This window comes from Anguilla anguilla, chromosome 2, assembly GCF_013347855.1.
Source record: "Anguilla anguilla isolate fAngAng1 chromosome 2, fAngAng1.pri, whole genome shotgun sequence".
Classification (NCBI taxonomy): Eukaryota; Metazoa; Chordata; class Actinopteri; order Anguilliformes; family Anguillidae; genus Anguilla; species Anguilla anguilla.
In genome coordinates, this window is record NC_049202.1 from 27,157,735 (window position 1) to 27,177,801 (window position 20,067).

The 20,067-nt window shown below is 40.6% G+C and overlaps 2 protein-coding genes across 6 annotated transcripts in view; one reads left to right on the plus strand and one right to left on the minus strand.

Annotated features, from left to right (window-relative positions):
• Positions 1-2,042: 2,042 nt before the first annotated feature.
• LOC118220051 (SCAN domain-containing protein 1-like) lies at positions 2,043-5,557 on the minus strand. 2 transcript variants are annotated; one of them, XM_035403648.1, is made up of 2 exons: positions 5,483-5,557; positions 2,043-3,429 (listed from the first exon to the last, which is right to left on the minus strand). In XM_035403648.1, the coding sequence occupies exon 2, from the start codon at positions 3,141-3,143 to the stop codon at positions 2,427-2,429; it is 717 nt and encodes a 238-aa protein (XP_035259539.1). In that variant the 5' UTR covers positions 3,144-3,429; positions 5,483-5,557; the 3' UTR covers positions 2,043-2,426. The 2 variants fall into 2 exon arrangements, with proteins under 2 accessions (XP_035259539.1, XP_035259538.1); XM_035403647.1 differs by lacking the exon at positions 5,483-5,557 and adding an exon at positions 4,807-4,935.
• Positions 5,074-20,067, plus strand: part of LOC118220050 (histone acetyltransferase KAT7-like) — a 48,576-nt gene continuing 33,582 nt past the window's right edge. Inside the window, exons 1-2 of one of the 4 annotated variants that reach the window (XM_035403643.1) lie at positions 5,074-5,253; positions 12,756-12,903. In XM_035403643.1, coding sequence (XP_035259534.1) covers positions 5,239-5,253; positions 12,756-12,903 — 163 coding nt within the window. In that variant the 5' untranslated portion in view covers positions 5,074-5,238. The remainder of the gene's footprint in view (positions 5,254-12,755; positions 12,904-20,067) is intronic. The other 3 variants (XM_035403642.1, XM_035403646.1, XM_035403644.1) reach the window with 3 other exon arrangements.

Consider the following 20,067-nt stretch of genomic DNA (forward strand, 5'->3'; position numbering starts at 1 on the left):
AGCCGATCCAAGAGCTCGTCAACCCGAAGGCATTGGATAAGCATCAACCGTGATACTTCATTTACTTTTCTATAATCCACACAGAAGCGAATAGACCCATCAGGCTTACCTACCAGCACAATGGGGCTACTCCAGGGACTGTGGGATTCCTCTATTACCCCCAGCTCTAGCATTGCCTTTATCTCTGCCTGAACCAATTTCTTTTTGTGTTCCGGCAACCTATAGGGGCGGGTCCGCACCGTCACCCCCAGGGAAGTGTCAATGTGGTGGTGTATGAGGTGCGTGCGTCCTGGTATGGGGGAAAACAGATCAGCAAAACGCTTTTGCAACAAGGCAAGGTCTACTCTCTGATTCGGTGAGAGATGGTCATCTGAAAGGGTTGAGATCTGATTGGATGAATTTGGTACCTCCGGCCCCAGCTCATCTCTCTCCTTATCCACCGTAACCAGAGAGACAGCCACCACCTCCTTCCACGCTTTCAGGAGATTGAGGTGATAAATCTGTTTTGCCCCCTCTCTATCAGTACGCTCTACCTCATAGTCAACCTCCCCCACTCGCCGTGTGACCGCAAAGGGCCCTTGCCACTTGGCGAGTAATTTAGAACTAGAGGTAGGGAGTAACACAAGAACTTTATCTCCCGGTGAAAATTGACGTAGTTTAGCTCCTCTGTCGTAGTGCTGTTGCTGACGTGCCTGCGCCTCGAGCAAATTCTCCCGTGACAACTTACCCAGTGTATGGAGTTTTGCTCGCAGGTCCAGCACGTACTGTAATTCATTTTTACTAGGACTCGGACCCTCCTCCCAGTTTTCTTTAACTAGGTCCAATATCCCCCGGGGTTTCCTACCGAACAGTAGTTCAAAGGGAGAAAATCCCGTGGAGGCCTGGGGAACCTCCCGCACTGCAAACACCAGAGGAGATAACCACTTAACCCAATTACGGCTATCCTCATGAACGAACTTCCGGATCATAGACTTTAACGTTCTATTGAAACGCTCAACAAGCCCATCCGTTTGGGGATGGTACACGCTGGTTCTAATAGATTGAATGCCCAATAACCCTACAGCTCGCGTAGTGCGCGTGACATAAACTGCGTGCCCTGGTCAGTCAGAATCTCTTTCGGGATTCCGACTCGGGAGATTATTTGAAACAATGCCTGCGCAACACTTTTTGCCGAAATGCTGCGCAAAGGAAATGCTTCGGGATACCTTGTCGCATAATCCACCAGAACTAACACGAAGCGGTATCCCTGCGTGCTCCGATCAAATGGCCCGATGAGGTCCATCCCCACTCTCTCTCAAAAGGGACCTCCATTAGCGGAAGGGGGCGCAACGGCGCTTTTGGGATAGCCGGGGAATTTACTAGTTGGCATTCAGGGCACGACGCACACCACCAACGCACGTCGACCCAAATGCCTGGCCAATAGAAACGAGCCATTATCCGGTTCAGTGTTTTCTCATACCCTAAATGACCAGCCATGGGGTTAAAATGAGCCGTCTGAAAAACCATTTCCCAAGAGCTTTTAGGCACCAGCAATTGGGTGATTTCCTCATTAGTCTGTGTGTCACGACACACTCTGTATAACCTATCCCGAATTATTACAAAATACGGGTGAGTGAGTGTTGCATCAGGGCGCACCTGCTGACCATAAATGGACATCACGCGGTCAAAGGCAAAGCGTAGGGTGTCATCACGAGACTGCTCGAGTGGGAAATCCTCCATGGGGCGAAACACCGGTACCTGCGGAGTCTCCCCCGGAGGGGGAGCAGCACACACATCACACAGCCCTACCCGTTGTGAATGCACCCCCCCTACCTTACCAGCTGCCTGGCGGAACCCCGGCCAATCGGTGCCTAAAATCAGAGGGTGCGAGAGGTGGGAGCTAACCGCAGCCTTTATTTTATGTTTTTTTCCTTGACACCGAATTTCCACTGAGACTATAGGGTACTCGTGTAAATCCCCATGCACACACCTTATAGATACCCTTGATGCTTCTAACAACGCCTCGGGTCGAACCAGGCTCTGCTGAATCATGGTCTGCATAGCCCCTGAGTCCAACAGCGCCTGGTGTTCACTCCCTTGAATCCTTACCGGAATACAGTACGCTCCGTCTGGGTCGGGAGCGGAGGTGGGCGGGCCGACAACACGAACCACCTGCCCCATCTCCATGAGCGGGCACTCGCGGCGCAGGTGACCCGGTTGTCCGCACCGCCAACACCCCGGTCCGGGCGTCTGAGCTCTTTGTGGCTCGAACCCCGCCACCACTGAGCCTGGGGCTGGGAAACAGAAAAAAAAGGGTTGTTGCGGGAAAATGAGGGGGTTTGGGCACGGGGAAGGGAGGAAGGAAGGGAACGAGGAAGGGAACAAGGAGGGGCTCTCCTGCGCGGAGCCGTTTCTGCCCGTCCTTGCTGCTGCTGCTGCTGCTGTGACTAGCCGCGGGGGTAGAGCGCTAGGTGGTCCTCCGCCAGGGTGACGGCGGCCGCCAACCCGGTCGGTCGATGGCACCTCACCCAGTTCGCCGTCTCCCCCGGGAGGCCATCAATGAACCGCTCAAGGGTCACCAGCTCCACCACCCCGTCGGCTGACCGGAGTTCCGGTCGCAGCCACCGACGCGCCATGTCCAGCAGTCTCTGGGCGTACGCGAACGGCCGGTCCTCTCCTGCCAGGGCCGTCTCCCGGAACCGCCTCCGGTGTTCTTCCGGGCTGTACCCCAGGCAGTCCAGGACCGCCTTCCTCAGGTTCGCGTACTCAGCCCGCGCTGTGGGGGGTAGACTGTGTGCCGCTTGTTGAGCTTCCCCTGTTAAGAGGGGCAGGAGGCGGACGACCCACTCCTCCTCCGGCCATCGGCACGCCCTCGCTGCCACCTCAAACCCCTCGAGGAATGCCTCCGCGTCGTCATCCGGGGTCATTTTGGGTATATGGAGAGCTACGGGGGACCCGGTTTGTCGCTCTCGGGAGCTGGTTTCTCCCGCAGCAGCCAGCTGCAGTAGAGCCTGAGTCTGGAGGGAGGTCTGCGCACGCAGAGCCTCAAGCTGTTCGGCGTGTAACGCCGTCTGTCTTTCCTGCATCGCCGCCATCCCCTCCAGCATTCTTGCCAGCGCCACCACCGGTTGTGTAGTTTCCCCCTGTTCCGGGCTGTGCTCCATGATTGTCTCTTGTGAAACTGTTGGTCGTCTTTTCCTATGCCTCCCCGTACGGGCCACCACTGTGGCAAGTGAGTGCCACCCCTCCTGCCCGCCAACAGACTCACTGGAGACAAGGTTTGGTTTTTATCACTTGCGTGCTCGTTTATTCAGCCACCGGCTTTGCCTGGCTACAACGTAACACATATACTTTTTGGGTTTCTGGTAATTTCTTTGCCGACCCGTCTTTCCTCCGGCGTTTTTCGCTCTCGAAGACTCCCGGTCTCCGCTTTTAAAAACCCCAGGCTCACTGTTGAAAACAATCAGAGGCAATCAGCGCAATTAAACAATTGATACTTATCGGCGCTGATTACCTCCACCTGACAGCTGTGACGAAGGATCCGAGAGCCGCTCCTCTCACTCTCTCTCTCTCTCTGCAGCCGACGCTCAAACCACGCCCAACCCACCACAGTGTCCAGAAGAAATTATAGAAGTTTTAGTGGTTAGATTGTGGTTAGAGGTGGTGTGTATTGAAGCCATAGGAGGTAGGCTTATACAGTGGCTTACACATTTGAGTTGAATTTTTAAGGAAGCATTCTCAAGAAGGGAAATTATTTTTGTACATGATTTTGAGATAAAACTATGGAAATGGAATGCCATGTTGGTTATTATTAAATTATACAAATCTTTGAAGTGATAAAAGTAATAAAGAAATTGAGCATGAAATCTGATGTGTGGTGTTTTGTAATTGCATCAGAACTGTAGGATAGACATTTTTGCATCCATAATTAATTATTTCATTCTATAGAATACAGATACACCTAAAATTACAGCCACTTGTAGAATTTTTGGCCACCTATAATTTTGACATTTGAAATAGGCTACAATTTCTGTTTGAGGCTATGATTCAAAGAATGGAAGATACTTGTAAATAATATAAAATATGACGTGCTGGACATAAATGAAACCTTTGTTATCAGCTAATAATTAATATTTATGTTTAAGCAACCCACACCCTTGATTTATTGGTGATGATGCATTCAAATTGGAATTTGATAGGCTAATTAATGATTCCTTGGCTGATCTCATGTGAATCATAATCTTATATTCACATCAGCCAAGGAATTAAACAGTATGTAATTTAGCTATTATACTATAATATAGTGTCCTTATCTTTGTATTAACTAAGTTGCGTACCCTGAAATTCCTCTATGCTGTATAGTCTTTTTAGTGTGCCACTCCAAGATTTTCACTGGCCCCATCTGGCCCCCCAACTAAATATCTTCTACAGGCGCCACTGCTGTTGATCAACCTGGTTTGTGTTCAGTTACACGCTGACGCCGTCGACGTGACAGCAAAGCATCTCAGCTTCGGTCTATGAAAAATAATTCGTCGCCGGCTATTTCTGAGGAGAACTATGGCTAAAAAATCACGGCGAGTAGGCTATCATTGTGCACACTGTTTTTTAAACCAGAAAAAGATCACAGCTTATAAGAGCTCCACCATGGTGTTGGCTATGTTAGCTCATGCAGGCTGGTAGAGCATACTCTGGCGAACAAAAAGAGCGACCATAACAACTTTTTGTTGGTTATTAGTCACTGATCATTTGTACATCTACACGAGTCAGGAGAACCCTTGTTCAAAACTGAAAACGAACACTTTTGCCGTTTCTGGCATGCTTGCTCACCGAGCCGCTGACAGTTGTCACGCAATCGTTGCGAGTTGCCAAGTAACCTGCTCAGAATCCGAATCCGCTGTAGAGTCCGAAATCGTCTCCCTTTTCACCACTGAATCCCTCTCTAGTGCACTATATAGATTTCCTTGTAGTGGAAGGGAGCGAACGAATGCGCTATTCGTAACGCAGCCAAGGGCTCTGCTCCAGACATTACTTGAGCCGAAAACCTCCTCCCATTTCTGTTCACCGGAAGTTATGGCAAGGGACAAAAAGAAAAGCAGCGAATGTGTAGCGCGAGTCATTGCCCGTCTTCTCACCGACCTACTTTACAGCAAGCTGCACAGTTTTTAACTTCTAATGTCGCGCTGCTAATTGTTGTGTTGAACGATTAAATATCTGAAGAGACTACTGAGGGCAGGACCCTATCTACTACTCAAATAAAATATGCCCCGTAGAAAGGTAAGCAGTGCGTAAAACTGTCAATTCAGTATACTAGCTAGCCAGTCAAAAGTACCAAACATAAACGCCTTGAACGTAACCGAATTTTACGATCTCACAGCAAATCTAACACTTCAACAGAAAACGAAATGCTATTGATATGTACGTAAACATATCTTTTGAATCGACTGACACTGTATGTTGTCTTTAGTATCGGCAATATATGAATAAATTGATAAAGCAAGCGTACCCAACAGTGAATAACTCTGTGTGCCGGCTGTACTTCAGCTAAGATTCCGGTTCGCAGACTGCGAGAATCTCAGGCTTCAGCTGGGGCCTTGAAATTGATTTCATTGCATGATTGGTGTATTATGGAAGCATACCCGCGCCAAAATTCAAATTAAAATGCGAATGGTCCACTACATTTCGTTTTCACTGGAGACTTTTGAGTTTAAGTTAGATTCATTAAAATGAATCGGTACATTCGAGCAGTACATCAAAATGAGTCGAGTTTTCGAGTCGTATATTAGCCTATACTTAATCGCTGGAAAAACACTCACTTTGCCGAATACACTATCTGAAGAAAAAATTTTCAACGTACAAAAATGGCAAGTTACTCACACATACAAAGCACTGTCTATAATTAATTAAGGGCCAAGTTACTTTTAATAATTTTGGAAACATTGGGTAGCAGCATGGATTTCAAGCTTGTTTAATTTGTGTGAGCTAAGAACCAATATAGTTTCTTGTAACTTAGCCTGACTTTGATATCAGTACTTTTTAATGATAGACAGTGCTTTGTATGTCTGAGTAGCTTTTTGTCCAGTGAAAACATTTTTCTTCAGATATCATTTATTTTTATATGGTGTTTGTTATGAGTAAGTGATAATAGTAATGTATACACAAATCATGCAAACACATACGCTCTAGGTGCAAGAAACATATTGGCATGAATTCAATAATTTTTCCTTTACCCTGAATGACAAATGAAAGTGCCATATTTGTAAATGGAAGTGTTTTTAATGGGGTATTGTGTACATGACAGACCTACTATGTTTGTATTCTGTTCTTCTGTCCTGTTTGTATTCTCACCTGTCAGCATCTTGGTTCCTTGTTTATCAAATAGGGGAAATAAACAATTATTGAAACTATAGCCGCAAGCGGCGATTCCGGGGTTCAAGCCAACTCGGACCGTTAGAAGGTGAAAGCTGCGAAGTGCAATAAGATCTAGTCAGAATCAGAGTAATTGTAATAGTCAAGTCTATTTATACATACAAGGAATTTGACTTGACACAATATGTTCATTCTTAATGAATGAATGAAAAGGTTTATTGCACAACAAACTAACAGTAGCATAGGACCATCATCATCATGTCATACAAGAACTATAAGAAATAGTCATCATATCATACAAGAACTAAATAAATAAATGACAGTTTGATTGTGTCTGCATGAAAACTATTCAATGATAAATGTTGGGATTGGGAAAAGGGAGCCTTCGGCACACTTATAATTAATGGCCATATTTCTGTTTGTAGCTAATTGTTATTAATTTTACTGGTACACTCGAGGTGCCACATAATACCAGGATATACCCATATATACTCAATCGAGCTAAATCCAATTCTAATTTACATTCTTGAATGGTCATTTTTAGATATGAAGCACCGGCAATGTGACATTATGACCGGCATTATGATGTCACTAACTCACTCAGTCCGTAACTCAGTCAGTAATTCAATCAGTTAATTAATGGTTCTTGAGGCAAATTTGTAGAGTGAGAATAGGTGGATGTCTGTAGCAAGTTTCGTGTAAATCAGACTCATGGCGTATGAGTTATGACCTTCAACTTTTGCCCATAGATTGGTGGCGCTCCCTATTGGGCAATTTCAAAATAGGTTTACACACGTGGTTCAACAGTGTTATGAATCTTGTGAGTTTTGTAATGATTGGACAAACAATTTTTGATTTATAGTCGGATTTGTGTTATGCCACGCCCATGTTTTGCATTTGTAGCGCCCGCTAGTGGTCGATTTGAATGAAACTTTCAGGGTATGTTTCAGGTACTTATGTGGATATATCCTGCAAGTTTTGTGATGATTGGCCCAACGATTCTTGACTTTGGTCTATTTATGTGCTGAGCCACGCCCTTTTGGAGTTCATTGGTCAATATCTTCAAAATGCAATAAGATATCAACAAGCTTTTGATAACTTTTGATACGCTTGGTTCAGTAATGATCCACAGAAAATTTGGTAGCAATTGGACCTAAGGTTTAGGAGGAGATGTCAAAAATGTGTTTTTCAAAAAATTCAAAATGGCGGAAAATCTAGTCACACAGACTTTAGTGATTCTTAAGGCAAATTTGTAGAGTGAGGATAGATGGATGTCTGTAGCAAGTCTCGTGTAAATTGGACTCACGGCGTAGGAGTTATGACTTTTCAAAGTTCAAAATTTTGACCTTTAATTATAGCGCTCCCAACAGGCCGATTGGGGACAGCAAAGATGTGTGCATACGAGATGTAAACAAGTGAGTGAGGGGAGAGCGAAACATGACACCACAAGATTTTGAATAACTATTACTTGTTAGATTTTGTATTCAGCGGTTTTTATTGGCCTAAGAAAACATGTATCTTAGCTCGTGCAATGATTTTAAAATGGTAGTAAATCACTTATCGTGTCTTTTTGTTTACTTTAAGGTAAGGGGCACAACTGACTCCAACCTATGGACACAAGTGACCCCGAGGAGCAGTTGTTTCTTTGAACATATTCTGCGTGAAGTCAAAATGTGCCTTTCTGGTTAGAAATTTAATGAAATTATCACCAAAAGTGTATAGGCAATATCATGCCGCCATTCTTGAGCGCAAGCGTCATAATACACAATTACATAAAAGATTAAATGGGGCACAACCGACCTGGTCTCCCCTACATTCAGATAGCAAATACTTTTAACAGTAAAAAGGCCAGAGGCGACTCCATTGTGTGTTTATACAATTTTTCAAACGCTGAAAATGCAATAGCTACCTCCTCACATGACTTTTCATAAATATTTGGGCTTAAAATGACTTTTTATTTAACATTCTAAAAAAAATTGAATCAGTGAAGAAATTTGGGCAGTTGGGCAAATTTAGCCATTTCCGGGGCCATCTGGGTAATGTAGAGGTATAAGCACTCGCCTACCACCGCAGAAACCGGGGTTCAATCCTCGGCAGCGGTACTTCCGGCTTGGTCAGACGTTCCTACGAACACAATTGGCAGTGTTCGCGGGTGGGAAGCTGGTGAGGGTAAGAATCCTGATCGTTGCATTAGCGACTCCTACTGGTTGGTCGGGGCGCTGTTCAGCAGGGAGGGGATCTGGGGGAGATAGCATGAACCTCCGTGCGTGTTGTGCTCTTCCAGTGAAATTCCTCGCTGTCAGGTGAAAAGAAGCGGCTGGCGACTCTATATGTATCAGAGGAGGCATGTGGTAGTCTACACCCTCCCCAGACCGACAGAGGATAGTGCATCAACCAGGATTGTGATACACACGGGGAATTGGTATAACGACTAAATTGGGGAGAAAATGGCAAAAAAAAATGTTTTTGCCATTTCTTTCACAAAAATCCTTCACCAGACAGTTTGAAGGAGTTTTTTCTTGTAATAAAATGTGTAACAGTGTCTTCAGTGCAATTACTGCAAGGCTGTGTGTGGTAATTCAAAATACTTTTGTCTATCATAACCTGAAGTATTGTCAAATTTGAAAAAGTTTGTGGCCAAACATGCCAAACATGACACATGAGAATTGGGCAAACATTCTAGAAGAAGTTTGAAAAACTTTGTCTTTCCATGAACTCAAAATGGTGGAAAAGCGAAAAGGCAGACACTAGATGTTCTGTGATATTATTTGTTCAAAATTAAGAGGTAGATATGTGGGTAAAAGTTTAGTGGACGTACAGAATTATTTTTTCAAAGTTGTAATTTTGCTGGTGGCAATGTAGCGCCACCTATAGTGCCAGTTGCATGCATGTCATGCATAATAAATTGGCATACCGAACATGCCTACCAGATTTTGCAATTTTTTTGATCATGGGAAACGGGTGAAAATGTAGGGATAAGCGGAAGAAGAAGAATCCTTGCAAAAACAATAGGGGTCCTACGCAGCCTTGGTGCTTAGCCCCTAATAATTTGTAGACTAAAAAAAAACACTTACATGTAGTTTTCTTGTGATACACAATTGAAACTTCATGTTGAAAACCCCGCCACTCACCTGTTGAAATAGCTACAGACTACAGACCAAGGATTTCTAAAAGAAAAAATATGAAACTAAACATTAGTAATTTATGCGAATTTATTTTTAAGTAATTATATTTTCCCCGAGTACTGTATAGTGCTCGAGTTGTCTGTTGTGGACATGCCTCTACTTGTCATAGTGGGGCACCAAAATGTAGAAGATGTACATCTATATCCTCACAGGTAAGGACAGCATGTAATAATCAGTCTCAGAAAGTGAATATACAAACTAGTTTTAAATTATTATTAAAATTACACATTAACAGTTCATAGCTAAGAGGTGAAGGTATTCTAGGAAGTTCTTTTGATTCGCAGTGGCTGACTCAATTCAAGACAAGGGTAATATAAATATAGACAACCTTGGAAATATAATAAAGCAAACTCTTCCTGAACATACTGAGCATGATCATACTGGCTGTAAACATTCTGGGTATATTGTTGGTACTAACCAAATTTGGCTATGCAAGAACAACATGTCATAATACATGTATAAAAACAAGGTCAAAATTAAAGCCGCAAGCGGCGTTGGGAGGGGTCCAAGCATTGGCACTATTGTGCACCCTATGGAGCGCTTTTAAAATGGTGTTGTCCTCATGATCATATACCTTCACCCAACATATCTACTGAATATCATGATGATTGTATATCATATGATGACTTAGGGCCAAGTTTGTGCTAAGAGACGCTGTTGGATTACTTAGTTGCGTTGCCATGGATGTGTCCTAGCCCCTTGCTGTAAAGGCCTTTACTGTGTCGTAACACTTAGATGGCCCGGCGTGTATGTAGAGCTGCAGTGCTTCCATGCTAAAAAAAAAGAAGGCGTCAGACTAGTGTTGTCACGATACCAAAATTTTGACTTTGATACCGATACCAGGTTTAGTATCACGATACTCGATACTGAAACGATACTTGAAACTTAAACGATACTGATTCGATACTCGGTACCTAACGATACTGAAATTACCTTAATAGATCAGAAACGTAATGTCCACAAGGAATGACCACATTTTCGAATTCACGGTTTATTACAAACCTGGGTTATTAACAACCTTTAAGTTGAAGCCTGTTCAACATGTTAATAAGCATAGGCCTATAGTGTTACAACACTAATAGAAAAATATATTAAATATATTTCCACAATTAAACAATTGTAAACTAAATAATCTTTAAACAGGTCTTTCACTTTTAAATAGATCAAAAAACAGCATATTTTAATAACAGTATTTTCCTATAATGAAATATTTCCAAATTAGAACACCTATTGCTACTGAAGTGTACTGAGTCAAAGCTTGTGCTGTATCAATGAGGTAAACAACAGGTGTGGTATTACACACAGCTATTTTTGAAGGTACCCAGGTATCACAGATGCGTGTATATTTCACAAATGGATTGTCCAAGAAAATATATGTCCACTCAGTCTCAAAAGGGACATCTCTACGCATAAAACCAATGGTAAGGTTGTATATTTATTCAATATTTAGTCCCAGATATTGACTGTAGAATGACATGGTATCATTTTTTAAAAAACGTCTCGTTTATTTTGTTAACAGCGTTTTCACTACCGTATTGGCATATCTAAGGGCTATTGTTGGGTTGATCTTGTTGCTATGACGGAATACGATTTTTGAGTGGTGAAAGAATATTTTTATGAATGCCCAGATAGATAATATTGTCCATTATGTCATGAGTGGGGGGTGTAGTTATGGATGAGACTGCAGGGAGGGGGTGCGTATTAAATGAACGACCAGAGCGACAATGGTGGCGCTGCGAAACTCCATATTCGGCATAGTTGTCATGTATCGTCTACTAATGAAACTAAAACAACACATTTCTGTTTTTAACTCATACTTTGGTTGCAGTAGCACCGAATGTCTGAGTTCATTAATCTCGGCACGCCAGCGTGCCGACCACTAGGGGCTTTGAGCTAAGAGGTTAATATTGCTCAGAGCTATGCATTTGATTACATGCATGCGGTTTTGCTATGTGTTTTAAGACAAATTACATATTTGTGATTTGACCCTAGAAGATAAAGATAATGTTGGTATCCCTGGTACATGGGGGGCAAAATGACAGTGATTGATAATGAGCTGCAGACTTTGATACCACCAGATGGACTAACCAGGTATGGTGCGCAGGTTCTGGAAAGCCAATGAGTGGCAAAGTTGTTTCATTTTTTCCTTTCCCTTCGAAAACCACGTCCAATGACTTGCAGTCTGATACCATGTTGTTAATCTTGTATCACAATAGCTGCATGCAGGCAAGCAGCTATTGTGATACTCGCTCTCCAAAGCATAAAAACCCTCAGACACAGCCTTTCAGGACATGAGTTTAACACCTTTGCCTTTTTCATCTGCCTGTGCAGTCGTGTGCAGTCATCTTCGTATAGATCGCAGCATATTAGGTGCCACATGCGACTGCTCAGAATTCATTCAACAGTCAGCCGGTTTTAGCTGTCAAAATGTACTCTTCTACAAGCAGCTGTGAAACAATTCAGCCACATTGAATCAGAGCTCCTTCACTGTTGGCTAAGACAACAATATAACAATGATGTTAATAATAGTAATAATAATAATAATTATTATTATTATTATTATAGTAGTAATAATGAAAATAACTGAATGTATTCGTAACCTATAGAGCAAATAAACATTTTTATGTTTTCTATGTTACCCGTTGCTTTAAAAATAAAAATAAAATAAAAAATCGGCTGTTGAAAGTGGAATCGGCTGATTTGGCATTAAAAAATTAGCAACCGGATCATACATTTATGATTGGTGCACCCCTAGTAATAATATCAAACTAATATAATCAAAACAATAAGGACACTGAGTGTGGATCCTAGGTCTCCTGGCTGGAATGCTCCACACATTCTGATACATCGATTTTGTTCCAGGAACTTCAAGGCTGGACTGGCTAGTTTTGAATGGCCTTCAATTGGGAATTTTGCCTTTTGGCACCAGAGGCTTACTAAACTACAGTACCTTGGGTAACAACGAGTTTGCAAACTTCATAGAGAATGCCAATCCTTGGTCCCATGATATGAGGTCTTGCCCATTGCCATGTACCCCTGCAAGTACCTTTTTGCCCCCCCATGTGTCCCCAGACCCCCTGTTGAAAATCCAGATACTAAGTCATATGGTTGTGGCAGACTAACTAGGTTTCATAGTGTATCAGAGTCCTTCAGTTGTCTCAAACGTCCCATGATTATGAAGCAGCTGCATCACCCATATTTCCTCCTGTACAATTTTCCCTATAGAGAAATGCAGGGAGCAGCTCTGATGGAACTGAAGACTCAGACTCTTCTGCTGACCTTGAACAAGCAGACAGCTCTGAGAGCGAGGCGAACACCCATAAGAATGCACGGCTGACCCGTTCTTCATTGCGACTCAGCCAGAGTTCACAAGGTATGAATCTGTGGAATTTTTTTTCCCCCCTGCACCCTTCAATGTTATTGGTGATGTCTAATATTCCAAAGAAAAACAGGGAGTGTTCGGACTGTGGTGGACCCCTGGGGCATATATGCATTGTACCTCCTGCAGCCCTTTCCTCTGAAAAATAGCACATTTCTGAAAACTATATTTAGTTCATATTGAGGACAGTATACAACATTTAATGGAGGCATGTTGATTTTTGAATCCTGGTTCCAAATATTTTGTTGTGGGAAGGGCATACCTGAGGTATGCTGCTGATTTATAATGTGTTTCACAAATCCCTTCCTTGTATTTTGTTCAGGTGCTGCATTTACAGCAATGCCTGTTTCTCCATAAAAGTGCTTTAGGTGATCTTCATTTAGGCATGGAGGAAGAAGGCCCTGTTAAGGCTTTCTTGACACAAATTCAAATTTTTCCTTGAGATTGGTTAATTTTATTGGTTGATTGGTTAAGAGAATTGGAATTCTCTTTATTCTGGTGGTGTCACTATGTTATTGGTAAACCATGAAAAAAGGCTATAGATTTTAAAAAATGGGTATGACCAAGTGATTGATTATTGCTTTCCTTTATGTGGTGAGTAAATGGCACAGGTGATGGGACTGACTTGGTATTCAGAAATACAGTCTTCTATCTGTGGAACATAATAGTCTATTCTACAATGTTGTCTTTTGGAAAACATAAGTGTGTAATACTTTTGGTCATGACTAAAGTGGGTCTTGTGTTTCAGACATAAACATGGAAATTCATTCTTAACCAGTCAGGAGTTGCATACTGAATTCCAGTTTCCTGTCAGTAACACTGGCTGTGCATGTGGTGCAGCTTCAGTAATGGCATAATTAACATGGTTAATTAATGGTTTTGCTACGTATGCAGCCACTTGTATTGTGCAATGTGATTGGCTTTGCTGCTTACTCAGCTACATGCATTGTGCAATACAATTGGTTTTGTGACTTGCTGACTTAGCTGCAAAGCTCACTGCGGGGCTTGTTACGAATGACTTGGCAAATGACATAGCGACTTGTTTTGTAATTTGCTTAACTACTTGTTTGGCGACTTACCTAGACACTAGCATGGCTATTTGTTTGGCTATTCGCTTAGCTACAGGTTTGGCTAATGGTCCTGCTATTCACTTAGCTACTTGTTTGGTGACTTGCTTAGCTAATAGCATGACCATTTGTTTGGCTACTCGCTTAGCTACCGGTTGGGTTAATGGTCCTGCTGTTCACTTAGCCATGCTGGTAGCTAAGCAAGTAGCTGTTTGTTTGGCTACTCACTTAGCGGCAAGTTGGGATAATTATATTGTGAATGATTTAGCTGTTGGCTTGGCTCTTTGTGAATGGTTCTAATCACTTAGATAAAAGTTTAATGATTTGACACGTCTCAAAAAATTTATGTTTTGTTTAAAGGGGCTGTACTGTATTTAATGTTTTAACAAAACCACTTTACTGTACTTCATTTGTTACCTTCCAGCTATTGTTGGGCTGCTACAATAAAATGTAAGGTTGTCCTACAGTCATGCTATTTGTAAGGGCCTGCAAGAGTATGATGCTGTTTGGTAATGTAGACATGCTTTAGGAAGCATTGTTGTTATTACCGTCAAAAAGTACTACATTAACAAGATGGGCTAAATAAAAGCATGACTTAATTACCCATGTATAGTTTGCATCTAGCCGTTTGTCAGTTTTTCTCAATATCAAAGCAAATTTACCTGATGTTTGATTACATGGCCAGACAACGGTTAGTTTAATGTAGGACCCATCAGAGTTGAAAGTACATGAAAACCAAAACTGAAGGTCAAACTGTAAGGAGCCAATCATCCTTACATGCCTAAAGTAATTTCCATACAGAAAACAAAACCTGGAGGAAATAAAAAAGGTCAACAGGCCTGTACACTCAGCCACATATGCATACACCTTGCTCACACCTTCTGCTAATGAAGCTACCAATCTATCAGTTGGGCTGCAGTGATATCGGCTCTAACCCCATAACTATTGAAATAATTGTTGTGAAATTTTAAGCCAATGGTTGTTGCAGTATGATGCAATTTGGAAATGTGGTGATGCTATATTATGGTATATGAAAATCAATGTTAATTGAAAATCAATCTCCTGAACTATGATACCAAGCTTCCAGAAAGTTTTCCTCACTGCAAGAGTATGCTACCATTTGGCCATAGGGAGGGGCAGTATGAAGCTTATGGTTATAACTCTTGAACCGTTGTACATAGAACATTCTTCATAAAAAGGAAAATGATGAACTACCAAATACAAGTGCCAAAATTCATGTATATGAATTTACATAATGTTGATTACAGTCAAAATTGAAAGGCAATCATGTTGTTAAACGTACCATGCAGAATACACATAAATTCAACACAGATGGCCTTCACTGATTTGTGACTTTGGAATATATCACTGGTTCTCCATAACTAAAAATGTTTTGAGCAAAAATTTAGGAGCACCCACTAAAATTAAAGGAGCACTAGTAATTTATTGAACAGTGGACAGTAGACACTGTAATTTATTGAAAATTACAGTTTCAGAGTTCAATACTATATCGCTCTTCTGTCACCATGCAGTCTAAAGTAATGAACATAAACGCACTAGATTATTTAACATGAGATTTTGTTTACGCAATCAGATATGGTGGTATAGATATTGAAAAAGTCCTTCATATATTTTTCCAGATCTCCAAGTCCTACTCAGAGCTTTAAAAAATGTAATCAGCTGACCCCCATCCTCAATTTCTGCATGGTTTTCTCAGCCAGGCTCTTACATTTAACTTTACATGTTACATTACATAACATAAAACATAACATAACATGATGAGAACAGGCCATTCAGCCCAACAATGCTCGCCATTTTCCTTACTAAATTAGTGCTCTGATTACCTACAGACTAGACTGTATCAAGCCTAGTCTTTAAATATTTGTTTATTTATTTAATTTAAAGGGACAATGGACAGTCAGTAACTGCCCCAGAATTAGCTTGATAACTAAATTTCATCTGTAGTCCCTCGGCAGGGAAAAAGCAGGCAAATTTACAGAACATATGTACAAGCAGCAATACGAATAAGTAAATATGTGAGTATGCATCAATACATTCTAACAGAAAAGTTAAATATATATATATATAATTGCAAAAAGTACCTATAAAGCATATGATGTGACGGATAAAATAATAAAACAAAAAATTACATTACATAAAAACACATCAACATACAAGAACATAAAGAATGTAACCAAAGAAATACTTATTGCCATAAAGTACTGAATAGTTTTAGAAGGTTAATGATTACAGGACTGACTAAATTTCAGCCAAGATTTTAATTATAATTTAAAACTACCAAAAGTTAAACTCTGTCTGATGGTATTGGGTACTGCATTCCAAATATTTGATGCTCTGATAGAAAAAGCAGATGGCCAAATTCAATGGATTGCACCATACAATTGCCTTTGATGGAGGCTGTTGTTTACCTGATATTGTCTGAAAACAGTGAAACAAATTCCTTCAATGATGGAGGAGCAATATTATTTATAGTTTTATACATTAGACAAGCATTTGCAAGATAAACAAAATTATCAAAGGTCAAAAAATTGTGAAATTATATGACGGTGGTGATATGTAAGTGGCTTTTTATCCCACAACTTTGTGTATTTTTGTACAGAACATGTATAGGCTTAAGGATAGTTTTTCTAGCGTTTAGTGTAAGGCAAGAATCTTCAAGCCAATCAAAGATAGTAGGTAGGACTGCTGCTAACTTATATGCCACCTGTTGTCTTGTTTTAGAATGGACGTAAATAACTATCATTCGCATATATTTGTCATAAGATCAGGACAGTAGGAAGGTCATTAATATACAAGCTAAAAAGCAGGGGCTCCAGAATAGACCGCTGTGGGACACCAGTAGCGCATCCTTGTGATGGCGAGAGTTTTGTTCCAAACCATGTGCATTGTTCTCTCATTTCTAAATAGGACTCCATCCATCGCATTGAATTTTCAGAGAAATTCTAACATGAAAGCTTGGACAGAAGCACATTTATGGTTTACAGTATGAAAAGCCTTGCTCAAATCTAAGAACACAGCACCTACAACACCACCTTTGTCAAACTTATATTTAATTCGTTCAATGAAATAGCAAACCACAGTTTCAGTTGAGGGATATTTTCTAAAACCAAATTGCACTGAGTGAAGTGACACGTCCTGTGTTCAGAAAGTTCACAAGTTGCTCTGTTATCACTTTTTCAGAGATCGTATAGGTCACTGGCAAAATACTAAATGGCCTATAGTTTGCCACATCTGTTATTTTGCCAGTTTTGAATATCACAATTCACAATTGCTGATTTCCTGATACTTGGGAAAATTGATTGCTTATAGAAAGATTAATCAAATGGGTAATAGGAGCACATAAAGTGTCTTTATTGTTTTTGTTTTTTTAAGTGTAGAATCTCAGCCAAATATATCTTAGAGGTATTTAAAGTACTCATTATGTTGTGAACTTTCTGTTCAGAAATGTCTCTAATGCAAAACATTGGATAGGCTGCATTGGGAAGAGATATCTCTTTAATTTTAGTGCCAAACGTATGTGCCAATTTCTGCACTGAGTCAATGAAAAAATTATTGAACCCATCAGCAATATAATTTATATGATGTGTTAGGATGCCATTGAGATTAGATTGTGAACCATCATTGGACTTCCTGTTTTTCTTTGTCAATTGGTTTCATTTTTTTTTTTGTGGTAGACAGATCTATTTTTAGATTTTAGAGTTTAATAGAAATAAGTGTCATATTATGATCTGACAAGCCAGTAAGAAAGTTAAAAGGTTTAGTAATTCTCTCTTTTCTATTGCTAAAAATCTGATCAATTTGAGTTTTCCAAGATGGAGGCCCATCTATAAACTGGGTTAGATCAAACTGATTCACAATTTCTTTGAACTTCTTTTTTCTTGTTTTATCAGCCCAATTCAAATTAAAATCACCAAGAACAGTACATTCTTTGTTGTACCAATTTCTTTGAGCAAGCTTCCAATTTGGTTGTAAAACGTAATATCAGCCGATGGGGGTCTGTACACACCAATAACATTTAGGGACATTTGCGGAGATAAAATAATGGTAATGGCTAGACATTCAATTTCTATTAATATAAAATCTATTTACTTACATTTCAAATGATCTTTTACATGTATAAGAAGCCCACCACCCCTCCCTGCTTTTCTCTTTTTAAAAATAATTGTACCCTGGCATTGTTATAGCATCTATGGGTGATGATTCACTCTGCCATGTTTCAGAAAAACAAAGGAAGTCTAGACTTGAGTCCGCAAATTACTTTTTATGTTGCTCACTTTTGGAGACGGCACTTCATTAAGTGTACTCTAAGCAGACCTTTCGGTTTTGCACAATGATCCCATATGATCTTTGATTGATTAACAGTTTGGAAGAAACAAAAGTTATGGTGTTTTGCTATGGCGGAGGTTCGTAAACTGCATTGCACTATTGGAACAATAGGTTGACGTCCCTCTGACCCGGAGTGATTACCTTGATTGAAAATGGCCACAGTTGTCATCTGCAGAATAGGGCTAACCTAATCCCCGACAGGCCCAGGATTGAAGTGTGCATCTCCGGCGGGAAGAAGAGTTATCCACAAATAAATCAGGAACTGGGTTTGCAACAATCTTTCTCTTGCAGCGTTTGCTCCACTTGGTGAGGTGCCTCGACCGTTTTGTAAGACAGCAGAGTATAAAGTTAACTGGCTCACCGAGTTGGCAGTTGTGGTTGTGTTTCCTTGACTTGAACAGGTGAATGATGATTGATCCAGCAGCATTGTACAGATAGGGCTAGTAGTGCAAACATATAGCTTATTAGTATAGTCCTTTATGCAATATTCTCAAGCCGATGCTTAGCTCTGGCATGATAGCCAAAGCCAGGGTAAACAAACAATTTTGTTAACGTAGATGAGATAAAAATTAAATGTTTGACGAGCGTGTCTGCAGTCCCTGCCTTACTGCAAGACATCACGGCCATCTTACTGCCAATAATTTGCTTAATGTTATATAAGCAGGTTTTAAGTTTCTGCCCCTACTACATGACCTGGCAGGCTATTCCACACATTGACTACTGTCTGCATTAAAAAAATTCTTCCTAATATCTGTAAGGATTTTACCTTTTGTTAATTTCCATTTATGTCCATTTGTTCTACTAACAGAACTCAACCTGAAGAATCTCTTGTAGTTCACTTTGAGGCTTTTAAATTCATAAAGGGATCAACAATCAAGTCACCCTGAGTTTCCTTTTACTAAGCATGAAGAGATTAAGCATCCTAAGTGTTTCCTCATAGCTTTTATCTTTCATACCAGGAATCAATTTGGTTGCCCTTCTTTGAACGTTTTTCACAGCCTCTATATATTTCTTGTAGTACAGTCCCCAGAACTGCACACAATACTCCAAGTGTGGTCTAACTAATGTATTGTGTAATAAGTGTAACTTCCTTAGACTTAGGGTAAACGTCCCTATTAAGCCCACGTACCATATAAGCCCACTTGCAACTTCTGAGTCAAATTTAAAAAAACTACATCATAATTTTTTGCTGTGTGATGTTTTTTCAAATGAAGCTGCTTGTTACATAAATGACACTTTTTATTGTAAGTCAATCACATTTGTCGATATTGAGTTATCGAAGCACATGTGTGGCATGTGCCTGCTGATCCCAGAAGAAGTTGCAAAAAAACTTAGGTGATTTTGGTACCCTCAGAAAATAACATTTTTTGTATATTTCTACTCATGTTTTTGGTAAGTACTCATTTGTTATCAAAATTTAAGTGATTAGTGTTTTGAATGAGACATATGTTAGAATATTACCTGAATTAGAAATATTGTTTCTTTTGAAATCAAAATATGAGTTTTAGCACACTAGCAAACAGACCACATGCTGAATCAATACAGTAGCTACATAGTATGGTTCATTGCAATGACTTAAAGCATGATAAGCATCTATAGTTTATATTTTTCTATGCAGTTTATATTATTATACTGTTAAATAGACAATAAATGTGTACGTTTATCTTTATTTATTTTTTAATTAACATTTTTACCTGGTGGGCTTAAAGGGGACTCTAGCAAAAAAATCACACTGACTGGGGTG